The sequence below is a fragment of the Drosophila subpulchrella genome, chromosome X, assembly GCF_014743375.2.
Source record: "Drosophila subpulchrella strain 33 F10 #4 breed RU33 chromosome X, RU_Dsub_v1.1 Primary Assembly, whole genome shotgun sequence".
Classification (NCBI taxonomy): Eukaryota; Metazoa; Arthropoda; class Insecta; order Diptera; family Drosophilidae; genus Drosophila; species Drosophila subpulchrella.
This window is the reverse complement of record NC_050613.1, coordinates 14,331,366-14,358,613: the sequence shown is the minus strand read 5'-3', so window position 1 is coordinate 14,358,613 and position 27,248 is coordinate 14,331,366. Positions and strand designations below refer to the sequence as shown.

General features: G+C 43.2%; 4 protein-coding genes across 7 annotated transcripts in view; 2 read left to right on the top strand and 2 right to left on the bottom strand.

The window, feature by feature from the left end:
- Positions 1–333: 333 nt before the first annotated feature.
- Positions 334–2,272, bottom strand: LOC119556410 (thioredoxin domain-containing protein 17). Its single transcript, XM_037868606.1, has 2 exons — positions 1,861–2,272; positions 334–618 (listed from the first exon to the last, which is right to left on the bottom strand). Exons 1-2 carry the CDS (start codon positions 2,003–2,005, stop codon positions 353–355), a joined length of 411 nt encoding a protein of 136 aa, XP_037724534.1. The 5' UTR covers positions 2,006–2,272; the 3' UTR covers positions 334–352.
- A 1,012-nt stretch (positions 2,273–3,284) lies between these two features.
- LOC119556880 (follicle cell protein 3C-1) lies at positions 3,285–4,537 on the top strand. Its single transcript, XM_037869355.1, has 3 exons — positions 3,285–3,297; positions 3,454–4,067; positions 4,336–4,537. The coding sequence occupies exons 1-3, from the start codon at positions 3,294–3,296 to the stop codon at positions 4,519–4,521; spliced, it is 804 nt and encodes a 267-aa protein (XP_037725283.1). The 5' UTR covers positions 3,285–3,293; the 3' UTR covers positions 4,522–4,537.
- A 259-nt stretch (positions 4,538–4,796) lies between these two features.
- Positions 4,797–5,763, top strand: LOC119558290 (UPF0729 protein CG18508). Of its 4 annotated transcripts, none has more exons than XM_037871675.1 (2): positions 4,797–4,933; positions 4,996–5,763. In XM_037871675.1, exon 2 carries the CDS (start codon positions 5,021–5,023, stop codon positions 5,312–5,314), a length of 294 nt encoding a protein of 97 aa, XP_037727603.1. In that variant the 5' UTR covers positions 4,797–4,933; positions 4,996–5,020; the 3' UTR covers positions 5,315–5,763. The 4 variants fall into 4 exon arrangements, with proteins under 4 accessions (XP_037727603.1, XP_037727604.1, XP_037727605.1 ...); XM_037871676.1 differs by having other exon boundaries at positions 4,805–4,937; XM_037871677.1 differs by having other exon boundaries at positions 4,817–4,937; positions 4,999–5,763.
- Positions 5,764–5,765: 2 nt separating this feature from the next.
- Positions 5,766–27,248, bottom strand: part of LOC119558289 (neurogenic locus Notch protein) — a 41,654-nt gene continuing 20,171 nt past the window's right edge. The window contains exons 3-9 of the mRNA XM_037871674.1: positions 23,554–23,816; positions 23,281–23,485; positions 20,401–20,531; positions 8,843–14,985; positions 7,969–8,278; positions 7,413–7,850; positions 5,766–7,283 (exon numbers count right to left, since the gene is read on the bottom strand). Of these exons, the coding sequence (XP_037727602.1) occupies positions 6,937–7,283; positions 7,413–7,850; positions 7,969–8,278; positions 8,843–14,985; positions 20,401–20,531; positions 23,281–23,485; positions 23,554–23,816 (7,837 nt within the window). The 3' untranslated portion in view covers positions 5,766–6,936. The remainder of the gene's footprint in view (positions 7,284–7,412; positions 7,851–7,968; positions 8,279–8,842; positions 14,986–20,400; positions 20,532–23,280; positions 23,486–23,553; positions 23,817–27,248) is intronic.

Sequence of the window (27,248 nt, the reverse complement as noted above, 5' to 3'; positions counted from 1 at the left end):
CGCGTGCGAGCGAGATGGCGCGTTGGCACGCGTGTTTACCGTTGGACGCGTGTGCCGCTAATACCGTTATTGCAGCGTTTCCGTTTCCCCTAATTTCAGCCGCGTTCTGCCAAACGATTCGTCCTGGTCGACGACATGCGTGCAAATAAACGAGAAAATGCCGAGCGATGCGCTGCGAGCTAGAAAAATTCTACTCATTTTGGTATCCCCATCCCCACATTCCGCACATTCCCCACCAATCCCCCACATTTCACTCAAACTTTTCTCCGAGTGGAGCGCAAAACCGCTCTCTCTCTCTCTCTCTCTCTATCGGGGGGAGAAGGAGAGACTGAGTTTCAGCTCAAATCGCATTTTATTTAGTGACTACATTGCTCTTGCGCGTGGTGTCCGTCTCCTCGAAGAAGAGCTCCAGCAGACTCTTCTTCAGCAGCTGATCGCCGTCCAGACGCTCCGGGCCCTTCCAGTGCAGCAGGGCCGGAATCCCGTCCACCGAGTAGGGCGGATTGCGGAACGCGTTCTCCTTGCCCATCCAGAACTCCCGGTTGCCCACGTCCACCACCAGGATAATGCAGTCTTCGGGGGCGTTCGAGCGAAAGGCGGTCATTATCGTCTCCTCGGCTGGAAGTCGAAGTGGAAACGGGATTACTTATCGGGTTTATAGTACTACTATGGATATTGCTACAATTTTAAAAATCTATTTTGTTTCCAAATTGTCCCTCATTATTGTATCCTCGTCTATAAAATAGAGTCGGAAACGGAACTGACTTTAGTATTCAACAAATTTAACTTATACCTTATACCTTTTTTTTTTAAACAGAAATACAATATTTTATATAAATCGTCATGGTATTCTTGAAAGCCGAAAACGAACATTAGAATCGAAATGCGGGTACAAGATTTACTGGTACCCAGCAAAACATCCCGTATCCTACTTAGGTAAACTAACTAACTAAACCTAATTTAAGATTGAAAGTATACTAGTAACGAAATACCGCAGAAACCCTTTAAAATCCCAAAAATAAGTGTTTTAATGTAAAAGCTCTTAACCTACCTGTCACTTAGAAAGTTACTACAAATAATTTAAGTTACCAACTATACTAGAAAGAAAATATTGTACCAACCCTGCAGAGGCATTTGCTACCCACCTGACTCTAACAAAAATCTTTAAGATATACATATAGGTACGTTAAATCGAAAAACAAAATAATCGTTACTAGTACCGAAAAAGTCTACAACATGCAGGTAAATTCGTCATCTACCTTTTAAAAGAAATTTATCTTAGATCACCTATGTATAGTCTGGTACCTTAAGAGGAATTCGTCCCCTAGAATGTGTCACCCATATGAACTAGCAATCCTTGGGAATTCGTCATCTACCCATTAACAACAATGTATATAAAATCATCTGGCCTGGTACCTTAGGGGGAATTCGTCACCTATATGAACTAGCAATGCTGGGGAATTCGTCACCGATCCGTCTTAAAAACGTTTTAAAATATGCTTAAAATCCCTATTGTCCGTTATCTTAGGAATATGTACATAAAATAAGCTATACTCTGGTACCTTAGGGGAATTCGTCACCCATATGAACTAGCAATCCTTGGGAATTCGTCACTAACACGTGATATAAATATTGTTAAATATGCTTAAAATCCCTGTCTGTTGCCTTAGGAATATGTACATAAAATCAGCTACATATGAACTAGCAATCCTTGGGAATTCGTCACCTACCCATTAACAAACATATATATGAAATCATCTGATCTGGTACCTTAAGGGAAATTCGTCACCCATATGAACTAGCAATGCTGGGGAATTCGTCACCTATATGAACAACACCGCAGGGGCGTTCGTCACCTACCCGCCACGCAGTCCGGACACCAGCTGCGGCCCTGCTTGTCCTTCTCGCCGTAGAAGTAGATGTAGATGGGGCAGCGCTTGGTGTCATAGAGCTTGAGGAGGTTCTCCATCTCCTTGAAGCCCCGAGCCGGTACGTATTCGGGCATTATGGAGCTGTATTCCGGGATTTGAGTGCTACTTTCGAGTCTTGATGTGCCAGTGAATGGAATTCCTGGAGATGGTGAGTCGTGGCGATTCTGCTTCCAATTCCGATCCAATCTTATCTGGATCTTATCGCTGGTTCCTATGGCTTTTCTTAGCCGTCGCTTATCGGTTAATCAAAGGCGTGTAAAAACGCTGTTTCTTGTGTTTTTATGTTTTTTGTGCTTTGTTGTTCTTTTTTGTTTGCGGCTATCTCCAGCAATGGTGGCATCCGGTTTTGGTAAAAATACCAAAAGAATTTTCATAAGCGGCCACACTAAAAAATCAGGTGGGTGACTCCGCTAATCTAAAAATACCGTGTGCTTAGTATCTATGGTATATTACTCCGAAATAATACCACTAGTACACCACTAGCGGTGTCAACCACCGCATATGTTAGTGAGACCGTTTGTGTCATAGCACGTACACACACCATCTCAAGATGCGCGCTAAAAATAAGGTGAGTTTCTTATTTAAATTCCTTCTTAATATTAAATACTATTTTGTACAAATTTAAATGAAAATTTTAAACCATATAAAAATCAATGTTTTGCAAATTTAGTCGAGATTGCACACCACATGTAGCAAATTAGCTGTTTTCACTAACATGCACCGAGATTTTTTTCTTCGAAATTCGGGGAATTTTTTTGGAAGAAATTTTTGCGACAGCCTTGATTAATATTATGATAGCATTTTGGATACAATACAAAAAAAGATTTCTTACGAAATTGTTATTTTACAATTGTTTGGTTTAGCAATGGAATATTATCAATTTGTTTTCACAATATTCATTTTTTTTATTTTATATAATTTATAAACCCTCCTTAAAGTGAGTGAGTCGTAGTATTCTGGCTTCAAAGAAATTACTCCCGTAGCAATAGCAAATAGAAAAAACTACAAATATAGCATAGCATTTGAACCCTGGTTTCAACTAATGATTTTTTATAATGTCGTCGCTTGTGTCATTTTAGAAACCATAAAACTCCCAATAAAATTTTTTCATATCGGAAGTAGTGTGTTTTTCTTTTATTTGTCTCTAAATGAATGAATTGCACTCGTTGGGTGAAAATTCTGCATAATCAGGGATTACCCTGACACAATTGGTCGGTTCTCACAACTTGAACTTCGTTGGGGGTCGCTTTAAGGTTTAAAAGTAAAAATTAAGACCTTGAAAAACTGCAAGTCAAGTGAAAAGTGGCTTATAAAATGGATGGTGGAAAAGGCCAAAGTATTCAGTGTGTCGGAGATATCAAGATGGGTCAGTTCTGAGGCTTCATAATAAAATAAGTGTTATCGGAAAATGCATTTGTATAAAGGAAAATTCTTTTGTGTGTACTTTTTTCAAGTGGAAAAGTCTTAACAAATATTTCAACTTTCAACGATAGTAACAAACTTGAATTTAAATACATTGTAGCTACCCTCAAGTATTCCCTGCTGCTTTTGACACTTTTGCTGGCTGTCCACTTGGAAGCCTCGAAAATAGTGTACAAGAAGCCGCTCTACGGAAACGGAAATGCCATCAAGGACAAGCGTCTGAAGAGTAAGGGTATTAAACAGGAAGCCACCACCATGAGCAGCACCACCACCACAACCACCGAAGAAAATGGGCCCTCCGCCGTGGAGTTTGTGATCATAACAACGCCCAAAAGCGAACTGCAAACCAATTCGGAATTGATGAATAATGGTAGCAGTAGTATTGCCACCACAGAACCGAATGTTTTGGAGGTCACCTACCCGGGATCCTTGGAGGGATCCTCAAAACCCGGAGAATCATCCACAAACCCACCGATCACCACCACATCGGTCAGCAGTCTGGCCAACACAATTCCCTCACCGCCGACACCAGAATCTTTAGCGGTTCCATCCCAGCACGATAATCAGCCGGTTCCCTGTACTTGTGGCGTCTTCCTCTCCTCGCAAATCCCCAATGGGCTGCCCACAAAACCACTGATCCACCAGGAACTGGACCGAATGTTCCCCTGCAATGCCATCGGGCGCAAACAGTGCCAAACCAAGTGCCTGGAGGCGGTGAGTACTGTACAGTAAACATCTATAAAAAAAATGATGACATTTTTTGAATTGAAAAGAATTTCTTACAACCAAATATTCAAATCTCGGTGTCACAGAAATCGTTCAAAAATCAAGTAGACGATTTAAAAACAACAAAAAAAGGTTCCTTAAATGTACTCTGAAAACTCTACAGATTTTGATTTCCGTACAACGAAAGTGGGAATAAAATACGTCCCAATACATATCATTACAGTAAACACTCCATAAACGTAACTATCATTTCCAGATCGTTCAGCACCTGCCCAATTCCGCAAATATAGTTTGCTCCACTTTGGGTCACGATTGCCACAAGGAACGCGCCTACTTGTTCATCAAGAACTGTCACAACCAATGGGTTAATACAAACCTACAGGCGGGCAGGGAGTACTGTTGTCGGGCTGGAGTCCCCTACCGGTGTCCTTTAATGGGTTAATACTGAGAATATTCAATAAACGATTGATATGAAAAGATACATGATAGTCTTTTAAACACTGGATTGGGAAATGTTGGCACTGCTAGTTATTTAAGTGGCTAAAAAAACCATATATGTACCATTTTTATTTATTTTTATAAATATTTATTTATTTTTAATAAATATATCCATATATTAACCCTTAGAGTGCAATTTTGTTTTTCTTCGTGAGTAAGGTGCTTGTCTTGGCTAACCTGTACATACGTATTTTTATGTGGTATATTTTGCAGATAACAGTTTATTGGTGGTGTGTTTAGGGTATGAGTAATCAAAATAACCTGGTCACTCTGCACTCCAAAATAAATTATTTTATTAAATTGATAAAAATAAAGGCAAACAAAGCGCCCCTTGGCAAATAGCTCGGCCCCAGCAAGTAGGTAAGACACATAACCGACTGTGTACATATCGTTAAATCCAAATCAAATCCAAAATTAGCAGGTTTTCCTCGAAAACTACAACCATGGTGTGCGTACCTTGCTTTATCATTCCACTGCTGCTATATATTTGGCACAAGTTCATTCAGCCCATCGTTCTGCGCTACTGGAATCCCTGGGAGAAGAAGGATGCCGAGGGCAATGTGATCAAGAAGGGTCCCGAGTTCCCCTTCGAGTGCAAGGGCGGCGTTTGCCCCTTCGTTCCGGGGTCCAAAAAGACCCCTACCCTTGACAATGATGCCAAGGATTCCGAAAATCCTCACACATCAACGAGTACAGCAACAACTCCAGTGGCGGAGGAAACCAAAAAGGAAATCTAGTCGACATTTTACCACACAAATTATCCTAATATGTAGTCTTTTTTTTGATTGTCTATAAGAAAAACCACGCACACAACACAAACTAATTCAACATCATCAGGCGATGTGTGGTGGGCGGCGGTTGGTTTGGGGGCGTGGCCCCGAGGGAACACTAAAAACACTTAACGAGTAATTATTTTAAATTAAATGTACACCTTGACCACACAAAAAATTCTTTCCTATGGGGTATGTAGGGGTTGAAGGTTATCTTCTCCACTAGTTAAAATATTAATATAAAAAAAATATTTTGTGCACTGCTGGAAAATCAATTAAAGCTAAAGAATACTCCTATATCAGGGTAAAGAATCTAAAGAATTCGCGGTTGATCGCCATTACCCTTTATCCTCTATGTATCCCAAATTATTGTGTTAAATAAAAGAAAACACATTGATTTTAAAATAATTATTTAATATTTATTGTTTATCTCAAAAAAGTTGGATTTTTGTTTTGCTGTCTTGCTGTTTAAGTTAGGAAAACAAATAATTTTACAATTTACACATTAAAAACTTACACAAAATATAGACGAAAGAAAGCATACCGTTTAAATTATAAATAGAGCAATCGAACAAGAAAACCGTATTTGCGGACTTCTCAGTGTCTTTTTCTGTTGTATATTTTTTGAAAATATCTATTTATCAACTTAGTTCCTAAGGGGGGCCTTATATATATAGAAAACTTGGCTGGTTACTGTCTTTTTTATTGTTTTTGTTTTTTTTTTTTAAATTAGCATTATACTTTTATGTTGCTGATTTTTGTATAATTTTTGCAATTATTTTTGTTTTTGTCAACTTAAATCAAACAGTTATGAGAATCTTTTTACAGTTTAGCTTAGTCAGTATGTAATAATACATAATAGTCATAATAATAATAATAAAAAAAAAATGTTGGTGTAAAAAAAAAGGTTTGATGCGGTGTACGTCTAACAATTTTGTTTATATAAGCACTTCAGTTTCGAAACCTACAGAACTACGAAATATATATATATTTATATAGCATGTGGGCCATAGTTAAATGTAGAATTCGATAAAAACTTAGCCTAGACTTACGGCCTAGTGATATAATGGGGGCTTACAACTACAAATGTCCCACCAACGTATAATCGATCAATCAGAATTTGCGCTAAGTTTAGTTTCTCGTCTCTCTGGTTATGTTAAGTTTTTCGTTTTTTTTTTTTACTGGAAGCTCCGATGACGTTACGACAATAAAATAAAATGCGCCACAAAACGAGCTCTTAACTGGTATATCTATGAGTAGATATATATATCTATATATATATATATGCGATCGGCGCACTGTACAACAAGCATAAAAATAATTTAAGTTACTACAATTTATGACGCTTCTTCCGCTAGAATTGCGTATTTCGAACTAAAATCTAAAACTTATAGACACACAAAAAAAAAAATAAGGTAAAAGTCGCGTGGAAAAATACATAATCGTAGAGATTAGAGAATTACATTATATAGCATTTTAGATAGAACGTAGCCGCGGACTCTTTAAGAGTCCCTCTGCTGTCATCCTTGGCAAACCATCTGTATATCCACTCCATATCCTTTCACATCCAGATCCAGATCGGCTTATGGTCAAATGTAGATGGCCTCGGATCCCTTGTTGGCCTGATGGCCACCGGAAATGTAGAGATTATTGGCCGCCGGCGACTGGACGCCCTCGCTCCAATCGGAGTTGGATCTCGGCGATGACGAGGACCAGTGGCCGGGCGACTCCGGCGAGGGCGTCGGGTAGCTGTCCAGCGTTTGGACCAAATGCTGCGGCGTATGGCCGCCGGAATGCTGGCTCGGTGGCGTTAGGTACTGGTAGAAGGCCTGCTGGTTGTGCTGCGACGACGGCGACAGCATGTTGGTCGACGGCGACGAGCCGGACATCGAACTTTGTATCGAGGGCGGATTCATTTGACCCGAGTGAAATGAGTCTGCAAGTTGAAGGAGATATAGTATTAGTTTGTTTATCTTTACCAGCAATCATAAAAAATAATATTGGTTCTTAAGATCGTTAAAACCCAACAGTCTGATCCTTATATCACAATTGCTTAGTGACCTACCCGGAGATCCACAAAATCCATTCAGGTCCAAGCCCGCTGAACCGAACTCCAGGCCTCCGAGTTGCTGCTGTTGCTGCTGCTGTTGCTGATGTTGCTGCTGTTGCTGCTGCTGCTGCTGCTGCTGTTGCTGCTGCTGTTGCTGGGGGGATAGCGTCTGCATTATTGCACTGCTCTTCGAGGATTGCGGCGGGGCGAGCATGATGCCCATATCGCTACCCGTCGGCGAGATGATGCCCAAGCTCACGGGCGAGTTCTGTGGCCCCTGGCCACCACCGCCTCCTCCTCCTCCGCCGACGATGCCCCCTCCATTGGCGCCGCCCAGCAGGCTGTTGAGATTGCTGCCACCGAACTGCTTCTGCTGGGTGGCATGCCTCATCGCCTGGATGTGGGTGGGCGAAGTGGGCAAACTGGGTCGCGACTTGGCCGGCGATGGAGAGCCTGAAACGAGGGAATGGATCGATTAATACATGAGGTCATTATGATAAAACATTTAACAATTGCCTGGCTTTAAAAAATAACAATAATAATCAGTGATAGTATATGATAATAAACTCACCCAAGTAGGCGTGGGGCGAAAGCGCCAGGCTGCTCTGCACCGAATGCGGCGGCGATTGGTTCGAGTACGGCGGACTGAGTCCCTGCTCGTGGCTATTTCCGTTTCCGGCTCCGGTCAGTCCTCCCATTCCGCACAGACCGCCGGGCAGGACGCCGGGCCCGACTCCGTTCCGCTGGCCATTCCCATTCATCCCGAGTCCTTGGCCGTTGAGCAGCTCCTGCTGAAATGGCGAGCCCATCGAGTAGCCGTAGTTATCCAGCTTGATCATGTCCAGACCATTGCCCTGCAGCGATTGCAGCGATTGCGCATTCTGGAATATGAATTAAAATACATATTAGGGTTACTTTTGGATGTGGAATGGGTTAAAAAATATAGTATTTTAAATAGATTTACGTTGTAAACAAAACTTGTAGTCCCTGCACATATTTTAAAAGAAAAAAAGCTCAATAATTCGCGGTTGGTTTAAAAATGTAACCTCCTAGTGATACAACAAAATTGTGGAATTACTCTAACAGGCTTTAGAAAATGCTAGGTGGATGGGTAAACAAAGATTTTAGACCCTGCAGTTATTTAAGTACACGGAAAGCTCAAGAATTCGCGGAATGTATGAATTACGAACTAGGTAACCTCCTTGTGGCTATGCAAATAGTAGAAAAAACATTCGAATTATACTAATAGCCTTTAGAACATGTTAGATGAACATTATAAAAAAAAGCAGCATTCGCGTTTTGAATGAAAAACACCTATTGGTGGCCACAACAAACCCCTTCTAGTCTAAACTATAGGCAAAATATACAATTTTTCTATAGCGAATTACGTTGAAACTCCAATAGATGCTGAAGAATTCACGTCTTTCGTCACCGCACACACTTACCTTGATGCAATCCTCATAGCTCGGCGGCTGCTTGGCGCCCGTGTTCGGATTGCCGTTCGCCAGCGGAGCGGCCATCGCGTTCGAGTACATGGAACTGGTGTCGTACGGACTGGGCAGATTCCCGCCCATGCCCACGCCCACCGGCGAGCCCTCCAGCTCGTGGGACATGGCCGCCACGGCTGCCGCTGCTGCCGCCGCCGCCGCGGCTGCTTGGGCCGCCGAATTCGAGGGCGGTACTCCCTGTACGCCCTGGACTCCCGTCAGCTGGCCGGGATTGAGGCCATTCAAATTGGCGGCCTTTTTTGAGGCCGCACTTGTCTTTTTTGAACTGGCCTTGCGTCGCAGACTGCCCGTGGCATCCAGCCCATTGTCGGGACTTCCCTCGATCAGTTTGGCCTTCTTGGCCGCCTTCTGTTTGGCCGTCTGGTTGCTCTGCTTGCCGCTCGCGTTGCTGTTGCCATTGCCATTTCCGGCGGAAATGACTGTCGGCTGGGTGATCAGCTGCGGCTGCTGTTGACCCGGCGGCGGGGATCCGATCATGGCCTGCGGTGTCATGCTCAGCATTTGCGGGGAGCGCGGCACATGCTCGTCGAGGAGTCGGACAATGTCGTGATGCAGTCGCTCGCTGGCCACATCGCGTGGCAGTCGGTCCATGTGGTCGGTGATCTCGCGATTGGCAAAGTTATCCAGCAGCGCCTTGCAGGCCTCGTAGCTTCCCTCGCGGGCGGCCAGGAACAGTGGCGTCTCATCCTTATCGTCCTGGGCATCCCGATTGGCATGGTGCATCAGCAGGATGTTCACCGCCTCCGTGTTATTCACCGCCGCTGCCCAGTGGAGAGCCGTCTTGCCCGAGTTGTCTGCCGCATTGATGTCCGCATCGGCGGTTATCAGATCCTCCACCATGCCCTCGATGGCCAGACGAGCGGCGAGGATCAGCGGGGTGGTGCCATCGTGCATCCTGGCATTCAGATTGGTGGCCCTGTTTCTTAGGAGTATCTGGAAAACGCCCATGGCATCGGCAGCCACGGCGGCATGCAGCGGTGTCCTGCCCGTGTTATCCTGACAATTTGCATCCGCTCCGGCATCGAGTAACCTCTTGGCCGCATCCGCTCGAGCAAAGCGCGCCGCCAAATGAAGCGAAGTCTCTCCCGTTTTGTCCATAGTGGCATTCAGTTCGGCTCCCTGGGCCAACAGATCCGAGATCACCTGGGCCGTACTATCCTCATTGTTCTCGATATCCTCGCCGGTGTCCAGACCACCACCACGCACGGCGGCAATCATCAGGGGAGTCAGTCCGCAGGGTCCGCGGGCATCCACATCGTGTTTCCCGCCATCCTGATGCGCCGGCGGTGTCATAATGGCCCTCACATCGGCCACATCCAGGTGGGCCTGCGACCACACCCTCTGATCCGCCTCCTCGTACTCACTGACCATCGTGTGATCACTGGCATAGCCGCCATTGTTGCCCAGTCCCACCACGCTGACGGGATCACTTCGCTGCCGCTTGGGCAGTGGCATATCCGACTCATCGTCCGACCAATGGGCACCGGGCTGACCCACGCCCTGCGACTGCATGGCCACCTGTTTGTTGAGGTTCCTCATCTCCTGGCCATGGGGATCTCGCCTCCGGCGCGACATCACCGCCGCCGGTGCTCGGAATCCCTCGGGGAACCAGGTAACGCCATGTGCCCGCTTCCTCTGCGTACTCAGAACCATGCCAAGGAAGGCCAGTGCGATGATGACCAGTATAATTCCAGTGATCACGTACTTCACATTCGCCGGCGGCTCACCCGTATCGCCCGGATTCTCGACGGCTCGCACGCTGTGTATCTGGAAGTCGTTCCTCAGCTGATGTTTGGCCGCCGTGGCGGCCAGGAATTCGGCTGCCTCAACGGCATGGGTGAAGCACTCGGTGCACTTCCTATTGTCGATCTCCAAATGCACTTGGATGCCCGTTTGGTAGGTCTGGGTGGTGTAGATGATCTTATTCTTGCGGGCAAAATCCGTATCCTCAATCTCCGCCACCGGCTGATTGTCCTTCCACTTGAAGATCATGTCATTGCCGAGGGGATCCTTCTTTAGCCGCACCGTTGTCCTCAGCATGTGGCTCATGTTTCTCAGGAACTGCGCCTGTATCCCACGGAACGTCTCCACATTCATCAGCATCACCACGGACATGGCACCCTCGGCCAGCACCGGGGATTGGGTCTTATTCTCGCAATCCAGGCCATCCCAACTGCACTCGGCATTGTTGCACCCGTAGTCGCAGTAGCCATCGCCATAGTGCTTCTGGCAATAGGCATCGAAGAGGCTATCGCAGCTCTTCAGCTTCCGCTCGCAATCATGTCCATCGTAGTGACAGGCGGCATTGTTGCACTCATCGTTGCACTTGCCATTCTTGAACTTGTTCCAGCACTCATTCGCCGTGCAATTGGCCCAGGGATTGATGCCCAAGGAGCAGTCATTCCCGTCAAAGTTGCAGGCATAGGTATTGCAATCCGCATCGCAAATGCCATTGCCCTGCTTCTCGGTGCATCCCCGCTTGTCGCACATGGCCCTCTGCTGCTCCAGATCGACGGCATAGCGATCGTTGCCCGCTCCAGAGCCACCATTCCATCCTGGGTAGCTGGCATCGTAGATATCGCACCGTTTGCCCTTCCATTTACTGGGGCACAGGCATTCGTAGTCCCCCAGGAGATCCTCACAGGCGGCTCCCTGGGCACAGGGATTCGGTGAGCACTCATCCAGGGTGTCAATCTCACAGTGCTCTCCAAGGGTGCCCCTTGGGCACTCGCACCTATAGCCGAATCCCTCGTCGGCAACCACACAATTGCCCACCCGGCAGGGATTCGAATCGCAGTCCTGACCACTCAGCTCACAGTTCTTTCCATAGAAGCCATTGTTGCAGATACAGTGGTGGCCACTCTGGCGGATATTGCAGTTGCCACCATTCTGGCACGGGCTCTGGGCACAAAAGTCCACCTTGTGCTCGCAGTGGCGACCCATGTGGCCGGGTCGGCAGTTGCAGTGATAGTTGTTGACCAACTGGACGCAGTCCAGGGTGCCGGCATTGGAGCAGGGATTGCTCAAGCACTCGTTGATGTCACCCTCGCAGCGGGCACCCACGAATCCCGGCTGGCAGACGCACTCAAAGCCTCCCACCCGATCGATGCAACTGCCATTGTTGTGGCAGGCTCCTGGTTTGCAGTCATCCTTGTTAATCTCACAGATGATGCCCACCGTTCCGGGTGGACAGCTGCAGCTAAAGTTCATCACGCGGTCGTGACAGGTGCCACCATTCTGGCAGGGATTCGGGGCACAATCGTCGATGTTCAGTTCGCAGTTCTGACCCTGGAAGCCCTGACGACAGCTGCACTCGTAGGCACCAATGAGATCCCGGCAGGTGCCGCCATTCTGACATGGTTGCGACTGGCACTCATCAATTTCCTTCTGGCAGTAGCTTCCCGCATATCCCTGCGAGCAGTAGCAGACATGGCTGTTCCCGTAGTCCTTGCACGTTCCATTGTTGCACAGCTGTCGCAGGCTCAGTCCCTTCCGGTCGGCTGCATCCTGACAGGAGATGGTTTGGACATCACAGAGCTTGCCAGTCCATCCTGCGGAGCACTTGCAGCTAAACTGATGCTTCATCTGGCTACAGGTGGCTCCATTCTCACACGGCGATTGACCACACCAGTCCACATACTCGGAGCACTGTTTTCCCGTGAAGCCACTGGGACAATGGCAGGTGTACTCATCCCTCTGCTCATGGCAGGTGGCTCCGTTCAGGCAGGGATTCGAGTCGCACTTGTTCAACTTGTACTGGCAATTGGCGCCGGAGAATCCGGCCAAACAGCTGCAATTGTAGCCATTGATGCCATCGATGCAGCTGCCTCCATTCAGGCAGGAGCTCTCCGTGCAGTCCTCGTCGTTCGTCTGGCAATTGATGCCCGAGAATCCCAGCGGGCAGGTGCAGGTGTAGCTGTTCACATACTGACTGCAGGTGGCTCCATTCTGGCACGGCTGACTCAGGCACTCGTTGATGTCCGTCTCGCAGTGCTTGCCATCGAATCCGTCCACACACAGGCAGCTATAGTCACCGATCCCGTCCAGACAGGTGCCGCCATTTTGGCACGGGAACACGGCACAATCGTCCGTATTGATGGCACAATCCCTGCCCTCGTAGCCCTTGGTGCAGATGCATTTATAGGAGCCGGGCACATTCAGACAGCTGGCTCCATTGCGGCAGGGTGAGCTTAGGGAGCACTCGTCGATGTCCTCGTCGCAGTAGCGACCCGTGTAGCCCAGCTTGCAGGTGCAGGAGAAGTCCAGGAAGTTCGAGCTGGGCGTGCACTTGGCCTCGTTCTTGCACCGATTGCTGGCACAGGGATCCATCTTGCTCTCGCAATCCCTGCCCGTGAAGGGCACCTTGCAGACGCACTTGTAGCCGTTGACCTTGTCGATGCAGGTGCCACCATTTCCGCAGGGATTCGTCACACAATCATCGATATTGGTCTCACACTTCTGGCCCGTATAACCGGGCATACATTGGCAACTAAAGGCGTTGAGCTTGTCGTAGCAGGTTCCGCCATGCTGGCAGGGATTGCTGCTGCACTCGTCGATGTCCAGTTCGCAGCGCTTTCCCGTGTAACCTGGTGGACAGTGGCAGATGAACTCGTTGATCCCGTCCTCGCAGCGACCCGCGTTCACGCAGGGATTGGAGGCACACTCGTCCACATCGCTCAGGCAGTGGGCATCGTAGAATCCCCGTGGGCACTCGCACTTGTACCCGTTCACCTGGTCGATGCACACACCATTGTTGGCACACGGACTGCTGATGCACTCGTCCACATTCTTCTCACAGTGCTGACCCGTAAAACCGGGCACACATTGGCACTTGTACGAGTTGATCCCGTCGATGCAGGTGGCCCCGTTGTTGCAGGGATTACTGTGGCACTCGTTCACATTGACCTCACAGTTCTTGCCACTGGTTCCCGCCTGGCACTGGCAGTAGTAGCTGCCCACCCTGTCCAGGCAATGGCCATCGAACTGGCAGGGATTCGATTCGCACTCGTTGATCTGCTTCTGGCAGATGTAGCCCTCGTAGCCGGGATCACAGAGGCACTTGAAGCTGTTCACATCGTCGATGCACTTGCCCCGATGACAGGGATTCGAGTCGCAATCGTTGATGTTGATCTCACAGCTGGTCCCCGTATAGCCCGGTGGACACTCGCAGCTGTAGCCCGCTATGGAGTCATGGCATATCCCTCGATTCCGGCACGGTTGCGACTGGCAATCGTCAATGTTGATCTGACATCGGGCGCCGGTGAAGCCCAGCGCACAGCTGCATTTAAACCCGTTGATCTTGTCGTGGCAGGTTCCATCGTTCAGGCAGGGATTCGACTGGCACTCATCGATGTCGATCTCGCATTGGGTTCCGGTGAATCCTGGCATGCAGACGCAACGGAAGGTGCCCGGATCATCTAGGCAGGAGCCCTCGTTCTGGCAGGGATGCGATTCGCACTCATTGATGTTCGTCTCACAACGCGGACCCGTGAATCCCTGCGAGCAGTTGCATCGATAGCTTCCGGGGGTATTCACGCATATGCCATTGTGTTCACAGGGTGATCCCTGATCGCATTCGTCAATGTCCTCGGAGCAATCCACACCCTTGTAGCCGGTGGCACAGGAACAGGCGTAGGATCCGTTGATCGGACTCGTATCGCATATGGCATCCGCGTGGCAGGGATTCGAGGTGCAGGCGTCGTCCAGGTGGCACAGCAGCCCCGTCTTTCCCTTGGTGCACTGGCAATAGAAGCTGCCGACGCCATCGATGCACGTGGCTCCGTAGAAACAGGCCGCCTGCTTGCAGTCATCCGTATTGTTGCTGCAGTCCAATCCCGCCCAGCCATTCACGCAGATGCAGCTGTACGATCCGTGGGTGTTCGTGCAGGTGGCTCCATTCTGGCACACCGGATGGTCCCGCTGGGCGCACTCGTCCACGTCGTCCTCGCAAAACTTCCCCGTGAAATTCGGCGGACAGCGGCAGGTGTAGTCCGAGATCCCGTCGATGCAGGTTCCTCCGTTCTGGCAAAGATGCCCCAGGCAATCGTCGAAGTTCTGCTCGCAGTTCTTGCCCTCGAAGCCTGAAAGATAGGGGCACATCATTAGTTGGGATAAGTTACGAAGGGAATACTATCATAAGCTTATCATAATTTCCCCATGAATATACACTCTTATTTGCAGGACTGCCTAAAATATATTTTTGAAAATATTGAACAAATTATATTTCAGTTCTATTATACCCGAATACTAATTCATATTTGTGCATGCTTAAAAATATCAAGATAAACAATTAATATCAATCACAAAAATTATTATTAAATTTATATTATGATTTGATTTATTAAAAATATATTTGAGCCATTACATTGTTTATATGATCTTCAACATTATTGTTTCAGGTGTGATATCTATAATCATAAAACCAAGAGAGAATTACAAAAAAATGTAATTAAAAAATAAATGTTATATGAAATTTATTTCTTTGTTTGAAAAATAAAATTTTATTCTAAATCTATTAATAATTATTAAAGCGGGTTGTTTTTTTTCGGCAATACCTGATTGGTTATATTTATGTATATTTGCTTCAAAAAAAACAAAATTTTAAAGGGATATGACAACTTTTTTTTTAATTGTAATCAAATGTGTAAATTGTATGCTAATAATGATAGTTAAAGAAAATTCAAAACGGAAACAGTTAAAAGATCAGATATCATTAGATCTTTTACTTTCAGTTTCTAGTAAAAACATATTTGGTACCAAAAAATAAATGTAGATAAGTAAATAAAAATTTCTAGGACGATATTTGTCCTGGGCAGAACGGTCACACTTAAGTGCATCTGTTCTATTTTCTCCATTCCCTCGCACTTTCTAGCCCCATCTCACATCTCCCTCACACCCACTGTGCAATGAAGTGCATAAACAGATTTATGGCAACATCATAAAAATGCTTCAATAATAAACGTTAACACAGCAACAACACAAAAAGTGGTTGAGAGACCAACAACAATAACAAGAAGAGGAAGAGCGAATGTGCGAAGGAGACGAACAAAAGCAATAGGCCGCTTAAAGTTGTTGTTGCTCTGCAGCTGTGCTGCACATGTTTATTTCTCAGAGAGAGAAAGAGAGCAGATAGAGAGCAGATCTCTCTACCCCGTTGCGCATGCGCTTCTTGGCGTAGTGTTGCGGCTTTGACTATTTTACCGCCAAATCGGGCTACATTTAAGTCTAAGTTAGCTATATTTTGTCACGCTTATATTGAACTTTAGATGGCGATTTTCTTCAAGCACTCAATGATAGCCAGCTGGCAACACTGGTGCGCATGCGAAGCGAATGGGCAAACAAAGTGTAACGTGGAAACAGACAAGGCAAGGCAAAAAGCGCGCAGACGCACACACACAGCACAAACACAAGCAAACAACAAACACACAAACAGCAGAGGGCATAATAAAAAAAAACTTTGATACTAAATATAACAAACGTAATTAATATTAAATTTTAAATAAAATAAATAGGGGCAGGAATTTCTTGTTCTTTTGAAAATTTAAATATAGTTATTTTGGAGGTTTTTACAAATAGAATGATCTATCGCATCCCCCAAAACAAACTTTTAAAGATTCCATATTAACAACATTATACTTATCATTAGTTGAACAAAATACTGTGATTTTAGCGATTATTGATATTTATTTAAATCTAAAATCACCTTAAATGTAAGAGGATCATAGCGGCATTGTTTTAATATGGTCCCATTTTAAATTTGATTGATTTGCTCTATTTGTGCGGCCGTTGGTGTGCCAGCATACATGTGGCCACTCACACACACACAGCAACAACATGTCTTTCGTTGTTCTTTCCCACGGTCTCATATCTTGCCCCAAGCCTCTGCCTCAGCCGCGGTCTGCGTCTCTGCCGCAGTCGGCGTCGCTGCCGCGGTCAAACTATCTCGAATGCGCGCCAAGCCATCACCGCTCTCGCTCGCACTCGCACTGCCACGCCACACTCAGCTGCCATCCCTTTCGCACAACAATGGAAAAATGCCGTTTATGCTTCATTTTTTCGCTCTCTTCTTGCTCTCTCGATCGAGTTTTTGGACTTCGTTCATTGCGCTTTATTTTTCTTGGTCTGTGTGTGAGTTGGAGGAATTAAATCGCATTTTATGTGCCTGCAATGGTATTTTTTTTATTTTTTAGAAAGAGTGCTCTCTCACTCTCTCGCTCGCGCCCACGAGATTTGTTTTTTTTTAATGGATTTTCTTGCTTGGTCGGTTTTTTTTACTCCATGCCACAAAAGAAGGGCCACAAATACAACAAAATATGCATGCGTGTGCGGCATTTATTATTATTTTTATTATTTGCAACTGCAACTTGTTGCAGGAAAAATAAACAAAATTAAAAAAAAAATTTTACTAAAAAAAAGCGCCGAGAGTGACATTTTAAGTGTACCCCCCACACCAATTTTAAAATTAAAAATAAACCAAGTTGAATGAGATAGAGCATATGTAACATAACAACAACATGTGTTTTATATTTGTTGCACTTTTTTCAAGTCACCCAGTCACTTAGTGACCGCACTTTGAACTCTATTCCAACCATTCGAAACCCTACATCCAATGCCAATCAACTTTCACCTTACTTCCGAGTTCTAAAAAATATAAAACATTAATTTCCGAAACACCTATAATATTATTTTCAAAAGCCATATCTCATTGTATTTTTAATTTTATAAAAAAAACTTGTTATATATCTTGATTTTTTTTAGGTGAATCTTAGATTTTATGGCTTTTCGTCGTATTTACTTAAAGATTTTATAACATTATCGTTTTTTAATCCATAATTCACACTTTTAGGATTTTCAAATGGGATTTCCAAAGTAGGATCTTGATTAACCCACTGGGTAACACACAAATATTTGTCCTCTCCCATTTTTTACTTTATCCCTCCTTTTTCTACATCAGCTTTTTAACCTTCTGTCGCCAATTGTCGCCCATTCAGTGGTTTTTCTTATTGTAATTTTGCATTCATCATGTAAACTGCTTGCATTGCATTTAAGCCCACATGTGTGAGTGTGAGTGTGTTTTGTGTGCAATTTTCAATTAATTCATTTCAATTGATGCGAATTGCACACGACAATTTGCAAGCTGCACAAACTGCAGCGAGGGGAGCTAAAACAATTTGATAAGCTTTGCACTGTGTGTCTGGCCTTTTAATTGCGCCCAATCAAAAATTCTAATGAGGCTGCAAACTCAAATGAAGCATTCGAAATAGATCGGATCAACTAAACATCGTGTGAAAAAGGGATTAAAACAGGAACTCACAATATTTATTGCACTGGAAAATTGCACTTTCGGAAAATGCATACTAGTTATAAATGGATCCGGTGGGAAAAGCTTGCACATATTAACAATTACAACAGAAAACATTGAATGGCAGTACCTAGGGATAAAATCTTGACTTTGTCTATGAATCCTTTTGAATTTCAGTTGATAACCTTTAGTAACTTGGACTGTATTGATTGTATTATTATGATTTTTGGTACTCAGTATGATTATGGTAAATTCATGCGGTTAAATTATTGACTGACTAATGAACTAGCAAAACTAGAAAATATAAAGTAAACATTTGGTACTGCTTGTATTCTTGTAGCTCCTATTCAAGCTTTAGTTCGATTTTGGAATGCTTGTAAAGATCGTGTGAAAGTGTGACCAAAGCAGGAATTTGCAATATTTACTGCACTGGGAAATGTTATAACGCCTTTTTCGCACTCTGCTGTTGTTGTTTCTTTTAAACCTAAGTTGTTGGCTAATGTTGAGCAATTCCAACCGAATTACAACAGCCAGCGAACAACGAAACCGACACGACACGAATCGCCCTGTGGACATCACGTTGCAATGAGTGCAAAAAAACAACAAAAAACACATCATGGGAGGGGTAAAAAGGGGGAGGGGCTGGTCGGAGTTGCACTCATTATGCAAAATAAAGAAAGAAGTAAAAAAAAAACAATAAAAACACAACAACTGTCTGGGAAAACAAGTTGAAGGCACCGAAAAAAATAACAAGGAAACATCCGTCAAAAAATAATAAGGCATAAGCATAGGAAAAAATAAAGGTAAAATTAAAAGTAAAAACGAAATATTATTCTTACAAGAAATACAGAAAAACATTAAGAACAACATATACCTATTCAAAGAAGGAACTTAAACTTTATTGTGACAAATGGGCCTCCAAGATGTTGAAATTCGTTCAGTAACCTATCATAACTTTAATTGTCTCTAGAGTTCGGCTTCTACTTTTGGTACTCAACATCCTTGAACCAAATGCTTTGAAATTTAATCATGTGTGAGCTATGTATAAATCGTATAAATAATATTGGGACCGAAACACATGCGAAAAACTATTGAAACTGCAAGAGTTTGGCGAACTAAACTCTGCGAAAATTGCGCTAATTCCGGAGGCTATCATTGCTCGCTCTTTTTGAGCCCATAACCATACCCATCCATCCAATACTTTTACCAATGATCTGCGGGGTGGAATGGATGCTTAAGCACAGTTACGCCCTAAGGAGGTCATGCAACACAATCGGCCAAGGAAGCCGAAGAAACCGCCAGAAGAGAGGAAGCTGCAGAAGAAACAGAAGAAAGACGCGGTGATGGGGCCACGATCTTTAAATTTGTAATGCGCCCGGAATGGTGGAATGGAATGAAATGCACTGGGAATGGGCTGCAATGTAAAAGTTGCAGTCAAAAAACTGATGAATGATGCTGGGCTGGTCAAAAAAAAATGAAAAAAAAACGAGGAGGCAAAGGGGTTTTTAGCTGACAAACGAGTTTGCCCCTTGTGGCAGCTACTTCAGATACTTCGGCGTGGGCGACTATTTCCATTTGGCTCGTGGCCAGTCATGAGTCATGATTCACCATCATCGATAACTGGTTATCGATAGGCGCTGAGAAGCGTTCTCATCGGAAAGCGTCGAACCATTTTCCCTCTGATTGCTGAGAACCCAAAGCCTCCGGTTGGGTTTGCTCAAATCGAAAATCGACCTCTAATAACTGATCTTCAAGTGGGAGTTAGAAATTATATTTTACTACTTGGGGGTTAAATTAACCATTACGACTTTAAAACTATTTTCGGCAAGTGTAGGTTACTTATATAGTATGTTTTAAGGCAAGATAAGTACATCCAATTTGAAATCTGAATAGCTTGCCTTAAAAACGAGTACTATATCAAATTTTGTTATTTGCCCATTTTGATTTAAGATTATAAATAGAAAAGTTATGATAGCTCGGATTTTATAGATGGTTCGTCTATTATTTTTGGTACTCATACATTCATACATACATTCAGGAATCAAAAACGTTTGATAAAATTTAATTCGGTTGAGATAATTTTTAAATATTTAAAAAGCTGCTTAAACAACCTTAAGTATCTCGGTTTCTACTCAAGCAATAGATATGAAACTTCGTACTAAAGATATTTATATAATGACAAAACACAACTCACCTTTGGGGCACGTGCAGTCGTAGGACAGACCCTTCGACCGGCAAACTCCGCCATTCTGGCAGGGCGATGGTGAGCAGGGCTTGTACTTGGTGTCGCAATCCTTTCCCGTATAGCCCGTGGGACACATGCATCTGGAACAGAAGCGAGAACAGCAATTAAACGCGGGTTAACAGCAATTAAATTCGGCCTGGCTACCAGATACCAGCTACCAGACTACCAGGGAAACCATAAAATTTGTCCCTGGCCTGAACTTCCGTTTTGCAGTTCGAATTCGGATTCGGATCTGGATTTGTATCTCAATCCAAAGGGGCTTAATTCGAGCGAGTGTGTGTGTGTGTGTGAGTATTGCTTAGAGGAGTTTCGACCGGTTTTTCGGTTACCACAAAGCCAAAAAAAAAAACAAAGATATATAATAAAAAAAAAGAAAAAACTCCAGTGGAGTATCTCTCTCTGGGACTCTCTTTTATGGCCCGGGTTTTTGTTCACTTTGATTTTGTACGGCCGCTTCTTCTTTCATTCTTATACTTTATACTTTAATGTGATTTAAACTTAATTTGCTTGTGCCTTGTAAACCGAACCGAAACTCCAACTGCACTGGGATTCTTGAGAAATGGTTTTTTTTTCTTCAGCCATTAAAACGGGTTTGGTTTTTGTGTTTTGGCCGCGTCGGGAGCACCTTAAAAGGCCAATGGACAAGACCACGCCTCTCCCAGCGCTAATTAAGACCATTAAAGAGCATTTAATTAAATTAAACAATTAAAAGGCACCAACCAGCAACTCTTTAAATAGTCAGCATGGCCAAAACAGAACTCTTTGGGGAACCGAATTCTTCGGAGAGACCCCGCACTTTACCCCAATCCCCATACACATACATTTGTAGTTCCCATCTCCCCAAAGGTTTTCGAGTAAATTACTTTGAATTGAAAATTGCCGGTGCCTAACAAAGAAAAGAAAACAGAAAAACATTCCGTAAAAAAATTGATTTTTGATTGACATGTGAAATTCAGCAGGCCAATAGCCCTAGGGCCTCTCTTTTTTATCTTTTAAATGAAGATTGGATTTTGGTTTTTGGGTTCGTTGATTTTTTTGTCTTTATTGTTGTATGGGTGTGGGGCTCTTAATGAGCAAGTGAAATCTAGGCAGATTTCAATTATTTATAGCACAAATAGTGATTCACCAGCGAATTTCTTTCAGTTCATTCAAAAAAAACAGTAAATAGATAAATATTTTGAGTTCATCTTTATATTTCTAAGTTATTTATTATTTTCTTAACCTTTTTGGAATGTTTTGGTTACCCAAAAATTTGTTTAACATTCACTGCACTCGAAAAAAAATGCAGTTCACCTCTGACCGACTGCCATGGAAAATTATTCATCCATTAAACCAAACCACTCAATATTCAATTCCAATTGCCATGAATAACGAATCACGAATACCTATTCACTTAATTATTCGTTTGTGTTCGACAGTTTGTTTCCATTAATAAATTCCCACCAACTGACAGTTGACAAATAAAATCGCTGTCTTTGCCAAAATGAACGAAACACAAAACCTAAAACCTCATAAACTAAAGCATGACTAAGCTTTGGCCACAGGTTTTAGCATAGAAACATCATAAAATCCACAAATCGAATATGAAATTTATGCAAATTGCCCTGCCAGCCATTCAACGGTGGCAGAAGATCATTTAGGCCCCCCATTCTCTTCCCGATCGTAACGATTTATCATGGGGATTTAATGTTATATTTTGAAGAGATACACAAAAGGACCAAGCTGAGGCGTGTCTTAATTTAATTGCAATTTATGGGCTTTTAATTTTTTCTCCAGGGTACCTTTATGTCCTTTTATTATAGGTGGTCGGCTTCGCCCCACCATCCCCTTATATTTCAAAATATTCAATAGAAAAACCGTTTTTAAAATTTTATTATTTAATTTTTAAAGTGGAATTATTTCAAGTGTATGCTAATTGCTTTCAAAACATCCACAGTCAAACTAAACTAAAACAAACAGCAAACACATGTTCACATCGCACTTTTCTGCTCAAATGGTTTTTAGAAAAGATATATGTATATAAAAAATACCCACACACACCTCGCTCCCTTTGGATAATTTGTGTGTTTCAAATTAAAAATGCAAATGATTCCAAACTGACACAAAAAAAAACAAAGAAAACGAAGTAATTTAATTTACGTGGCTGAACCAGTTCCCAAAATGAGTAAAAAGTTTTGTATTTCTAGACAAAAGATCGCCGGAAATTTGAGATCTTTTGTCCGACGACTGATTTTCTATAGGTCGATCGCGTTTTGTGTGTTTTAATTAGAGTGGAAATGTTGTTGGGCCAATTGGCAATTTGTTGTTGGCCTAAACGAAAATCAATAAGCTATGCAAATCGCTACGAAATAAAATGAGATTTTATAAATTATTACTCTTAAATTGCCATTAATTAAAGGAAGCCAGCGAGCGGCCAAGCTTTAGATAATATGCTAATCGTTTCGCAACGATGATTTGTTATCGATTTCGGGGATTTTAGGGTTTTTTTTTTGGTTTTTTGCGGGGGCACAAGAGCAAACGGTGCAGAATCAGACGTGTTTGATCTTTTGTCGAACAGAGAAAACAATTTGCACTTGTCAGCGGGAAGTTGAGTTATCACATCCGTTGACAATTCGATTTATTGACAATCGGCGTTTCGATTGATATTCAGCAGGGTGGAATTTCGATGTTCATCGATTTGTTTGCTTGATGTTTTTCGATGTGTAATCGATGGATTTGACAAAAATATGCAAATGTCGATGGCAATTTGCATAAATTGAATTAAAAAGGTTTAATAAGGGATTTGTTAAAATTTTATGAAAATGATATAGATTAGATATGAACACTTACTGGTAGGATCCGTGGGTGTTGACGCAGGTGCCGCCGTACTTGCAGGGATTCGACTGGCACTCCTCGATGTCGTAGGAACAGGTGTCACCGGTGAATCCTGGTGGACAGGAGCAGGTGAAGCTGCTACTTCCGGCCAGGGCAGTGCAGGTGGCTCCATTCCGGCAGGGCGAGCTGGCGCACAGATTCTTCGTCTCGCAGCGATCACCTGGGGGGGATAGAGAGTATTATGATCCTGGGTTTTCTAATATTATGTTGGGGGACTAGAAACCTCACCTGTATAGCCATTGGCACACGCACACGTGTACTCCTGCAGGGTCTTCAGCTGACAGGTGCCTCCATTGTGGCAAGTCACATGGTCACAGGCATTAGGCACCGCTATTTCGCACAAGGACTCGTCGAAGCCCAAAGGACACTTGCAGGAGATGCCCGGCCGACCGTTGCGAAAGGTCACCTGACAGGTGCCACCATTCTGGCAACGCATCGAATTGCACGGATTTCGGTGTTGACAGTAGTCGCCGACAAAGTGTGAATCGCAACTGGAAAAGAGATAGAGATAGATGAAGATTAGCGGGTTGCCATTAAATTGGGTTGCAGGTGGCGATTTGAATGAGTGCAATGGGGCACACATATTTCTTTGCACTTGCAGAAAATCATATCGCTTAATAAATATTTAGAAAAAAAAACATGTTCTATCTTGATTTGTACTCTGATTTATAGATCTATAAATAAATTAGCATTAATTCAAGTCTTAAATATCAAAAACTTTCGTATACTGCCGCCCGAGCAGGGACTGTAAATTGCACTGGTTTACAAATTTTGCCGCAGTGATTTCACACATATCGTTTGCTGGCTAGTTTATCGACTTGTCGGCTTAGTTGACCAAAGTCAGGAGCCAGATCTGCGCCGCCTGATAAATCCCAGCTCCAGCTCCAGCCACATCGAAGTGTTAAAGCTGACAAAGTAGCCTCATTTCCGCCCCAAGCTCTGCTCCTTGGACCACTTTCACATGGCTGGATTTGGACAAGTTGGAGCTCCAGATGAACGACACATGGGTTATCGCATCGAATTTGATCTCTTAAGCTAACCGAAGACTACTACTAAATACTTTGTTAATGATCCTTTGATTTTGCATCAATTTTCAAATAGTTTTCCCTTCTACAGAGATCCCACAGTTTTCCCAAATCGAGGCCAAAGGAATATCAGTCCAATGAGTTTCCCATAAACAATTTTTTTATGGTGTAAACAAAAAAAAAATACTACAAATTGGTTGAGTAATGACAATGATGGAACAATATCGGCTCTTTACGTTGGAGACTCTCTTTTTCCGATTCTCCACTCCCAAGTTGATGTTGTTGTTGCTCTTCGACGACGACATTATGCCTTGTTGTTGTTACTTTTCCCTTGAGAAAACAATTTTTATGTACGGTAATTTGTGCGCGATCTTGATTGCATATTAAATTTTTTTGCCGCTGCTGCTGATGCTGCTTCTTCATCGGCTGCTGGATGCAATGAGAAAATTACACGCATTGCTGATGCAGTGGCAACAGCAACAGCAACATCCAGCAGCAACATCAAGGCAGCACGGCAGCAACATACCGAACAACCAGCAACAAGCAATGAATAATCATTAAGGCGGCTGCTGACCAACCTGAAAAGCGCTGGATAAGATGGGATGTTGCTGGTCCAGCCGAGGAAAAACCGCTTTTCTTTTTTCGTTTTATTTCTGTATTTTTTTCTTTCGTTTTTTTTTGTCCGATGCTGCTACTTCCCGTTACAAGTGTGTGAAAATGCTTTAGATTTAGCATTAATTTGTAGCAATCCCCTATTGAGGCCCTGCCTAACCTCAAAGCCTGTCGATCGTAATCGAAGACAGCTTGCTAATTTTAAAAAGAGAATTTAGAGAGTTGACAACAAAAAAAGGTGAAGAGCATACACTTAAAAAATGTATAAGAAAGGGCTTTTAGCCAAAAAAGTGTTTATATTAAATCTATCGTCATCGATACAATAATCGATTTAATAACAATGTCACATTTATCGAATCATTTGTTATCGATATTTTACCATTTTGTTAGCGTACTTAAATATTTTACTTCAAAATGTATCATATTTATCCATTTTGCGGATAACTAAAATTAAAATCGATATGTTCGATACATTTTTTTTTTTACAAAGAAAGCAATTTTTCATTGTTTTTTTTTCTATTTAACTTAGAGACTACTTAGAGGTATTTAGTCGATATTGGCCCACTGATAAGACCTGGCCAAAAAGAAAAAATAAAATCAGCTAAAGCGTGGATAAGGCAAAGAAGTGGCAAAGGGGAAGCCCCATTCAAATGAGGTGTCAGGCTTTTTGCTCCTGCCCCAATGAGAGGGAAAAATGTTGGATGGAAAAATTAATGTAATATAAATTATACACAGGCCAAGCCGAGTTTTTCAGTTCGGGTTCGAAGTTGTCGGTAACTTGTTTTGAGAGAAAGAAAGAGAGGGCTGACAGAAAACGTGACTCGCATTGGCAAATAAACCAAGGCAGCCACTGGGTGTGTTAGTGTGTGTTGCTGGCTTTATCTCCTTCTCCCCATTCTACTGCTCTATGCCCCTCCTCCCCCCTGATCTGCTTTAAAGCCTCCTTTATAAAGTTGGCCAAAAAGGGAATGAGTCACCTTTTGTCACGTGAAGGAAACGGAGTGGATAAACTGGTAGGGAATTGTTTTAAAATTGTTTTATTAAAATGTAAAGGTGGCAATATAACGATAAATTAACCGATATTAAATGTGTATATCGATAATTTGAAAGTTTTTCAATAGATCAGATTTTAAAATGCTTAAAAACATTCTCGAAATTATCCTAAATCTATGAACAGAAATTGCTCGTGAGAAAAGCCAGCGTAAATCTATCTCAGATCGAATCAGACGATTGTATCTGTATCTGCATCTACATCTCTGCATCCGTATCTCCGCTTCCAACTCAATTTGCGGTCGGCAATCGGGGACAGAAATTGTTCACAATCATAACTGCATGAAGTGAATATGGAATATACATAGATATATATATATACATATTTATATTCGCTTCTCACGATCGTTCGATTGAATGGGTAACCACAGCAGCTCGTATCGAATGGATTATGGATTTCTGGGCTAGCTAAGGGGCTAGACTCATGGTTTATAAGCAAATGATTTAATGTCATCGCCCGATGATCATTCATCTTTTTTATTTTTTCGACCACTCCGCCTGACTATAGCTATATATGGCTTCCAGAGATCGAAAGACAACTCCTTTCAGCTCTCCGTTTGTCTTTCGAGTGTCTAATTTCCCTAGTGCAATTCACACGCTTCGTGCACAGCTGAAAAATTATTACTTTAAATATTAACCAACATCAATTAATATTTAACATTAACAATTATTTATGTTTATTTATGTGAATATCATGTTTAAAGGTGGTTTTGGAACATGGAAAAAGTACTTCAAGCTCTAAACATTTTCAGTGTGTACAGTAAACACACAAACAAAACCAGAGGTATAGGTATTATATTCATATATATGCAGCTTTCTGCTGATCTTAGCACATTATCACAGGATCGGTAGTGAGGCACGTTTGGGGTACAACAAATAAACTGCTTATCGCCACACAAATACTCCCCAGACACTCTTCAAAGATTCTTAAATCATTCGCAGTGCGATCCCATTTGTTTAATGAGCTGATAAGACACCAATTAGTTGGGCTTGATCAATTTGATTCAATGGCGCTGTTGATAGGGGTTTTGAAGGGATTACTTTGTAGCGGTTCTTATCAAACTTGATTTTTCCCCACCTAATTAAGCTTTGATCTCAATAAATCCATCTTTTTAATCTTTCTTTTTGTGGGGAAGTCTCACAGTTTGTTTTGATGATTTTTAATGATTTCTGATCTGTGACACCAGCAATATCAGCGGATGGGAAATTATCTCTAAACTAATTTACTTTGTTGAG

What these genes read in the sequence shown, in the direction of transcription:
- LOC119556880 (XM_037869355.1), top strand. An exon ending in AAACCAAGTGCCTGGAGGCG is followed by an intron (nt 4,068 to 4,335) that starts GTGAGTACTGTA and finishes TATCATTTCCAG; the next exon opens with ATCGTTCAGCACCTGCCCAA.
- LOC119556410 (XM_037868606.1), bottom strand. Translation starts at nt 2,005, where the DNA reads ATGCCCGAATACGTACCGGCTCGGGGCTTCAAGGAGATGGAGAACCTC. An exon ending in GTGTCCGGACTGCGTGGCGG is followed by an intron (nt 619 to 1,860) that starts GTAGGTGACGAA and finishes TTCGACTTCCAG; the next exon opens with CCGAGGAGACGATAATGACC.
- LOC119558290 (XM_037871675.1), top strand. Translation starts at nt 5,021, where the DNA reads ATGGTGTGCGTACCTTGCTTTATCATTCCACTGCTGCTATATATTTGG.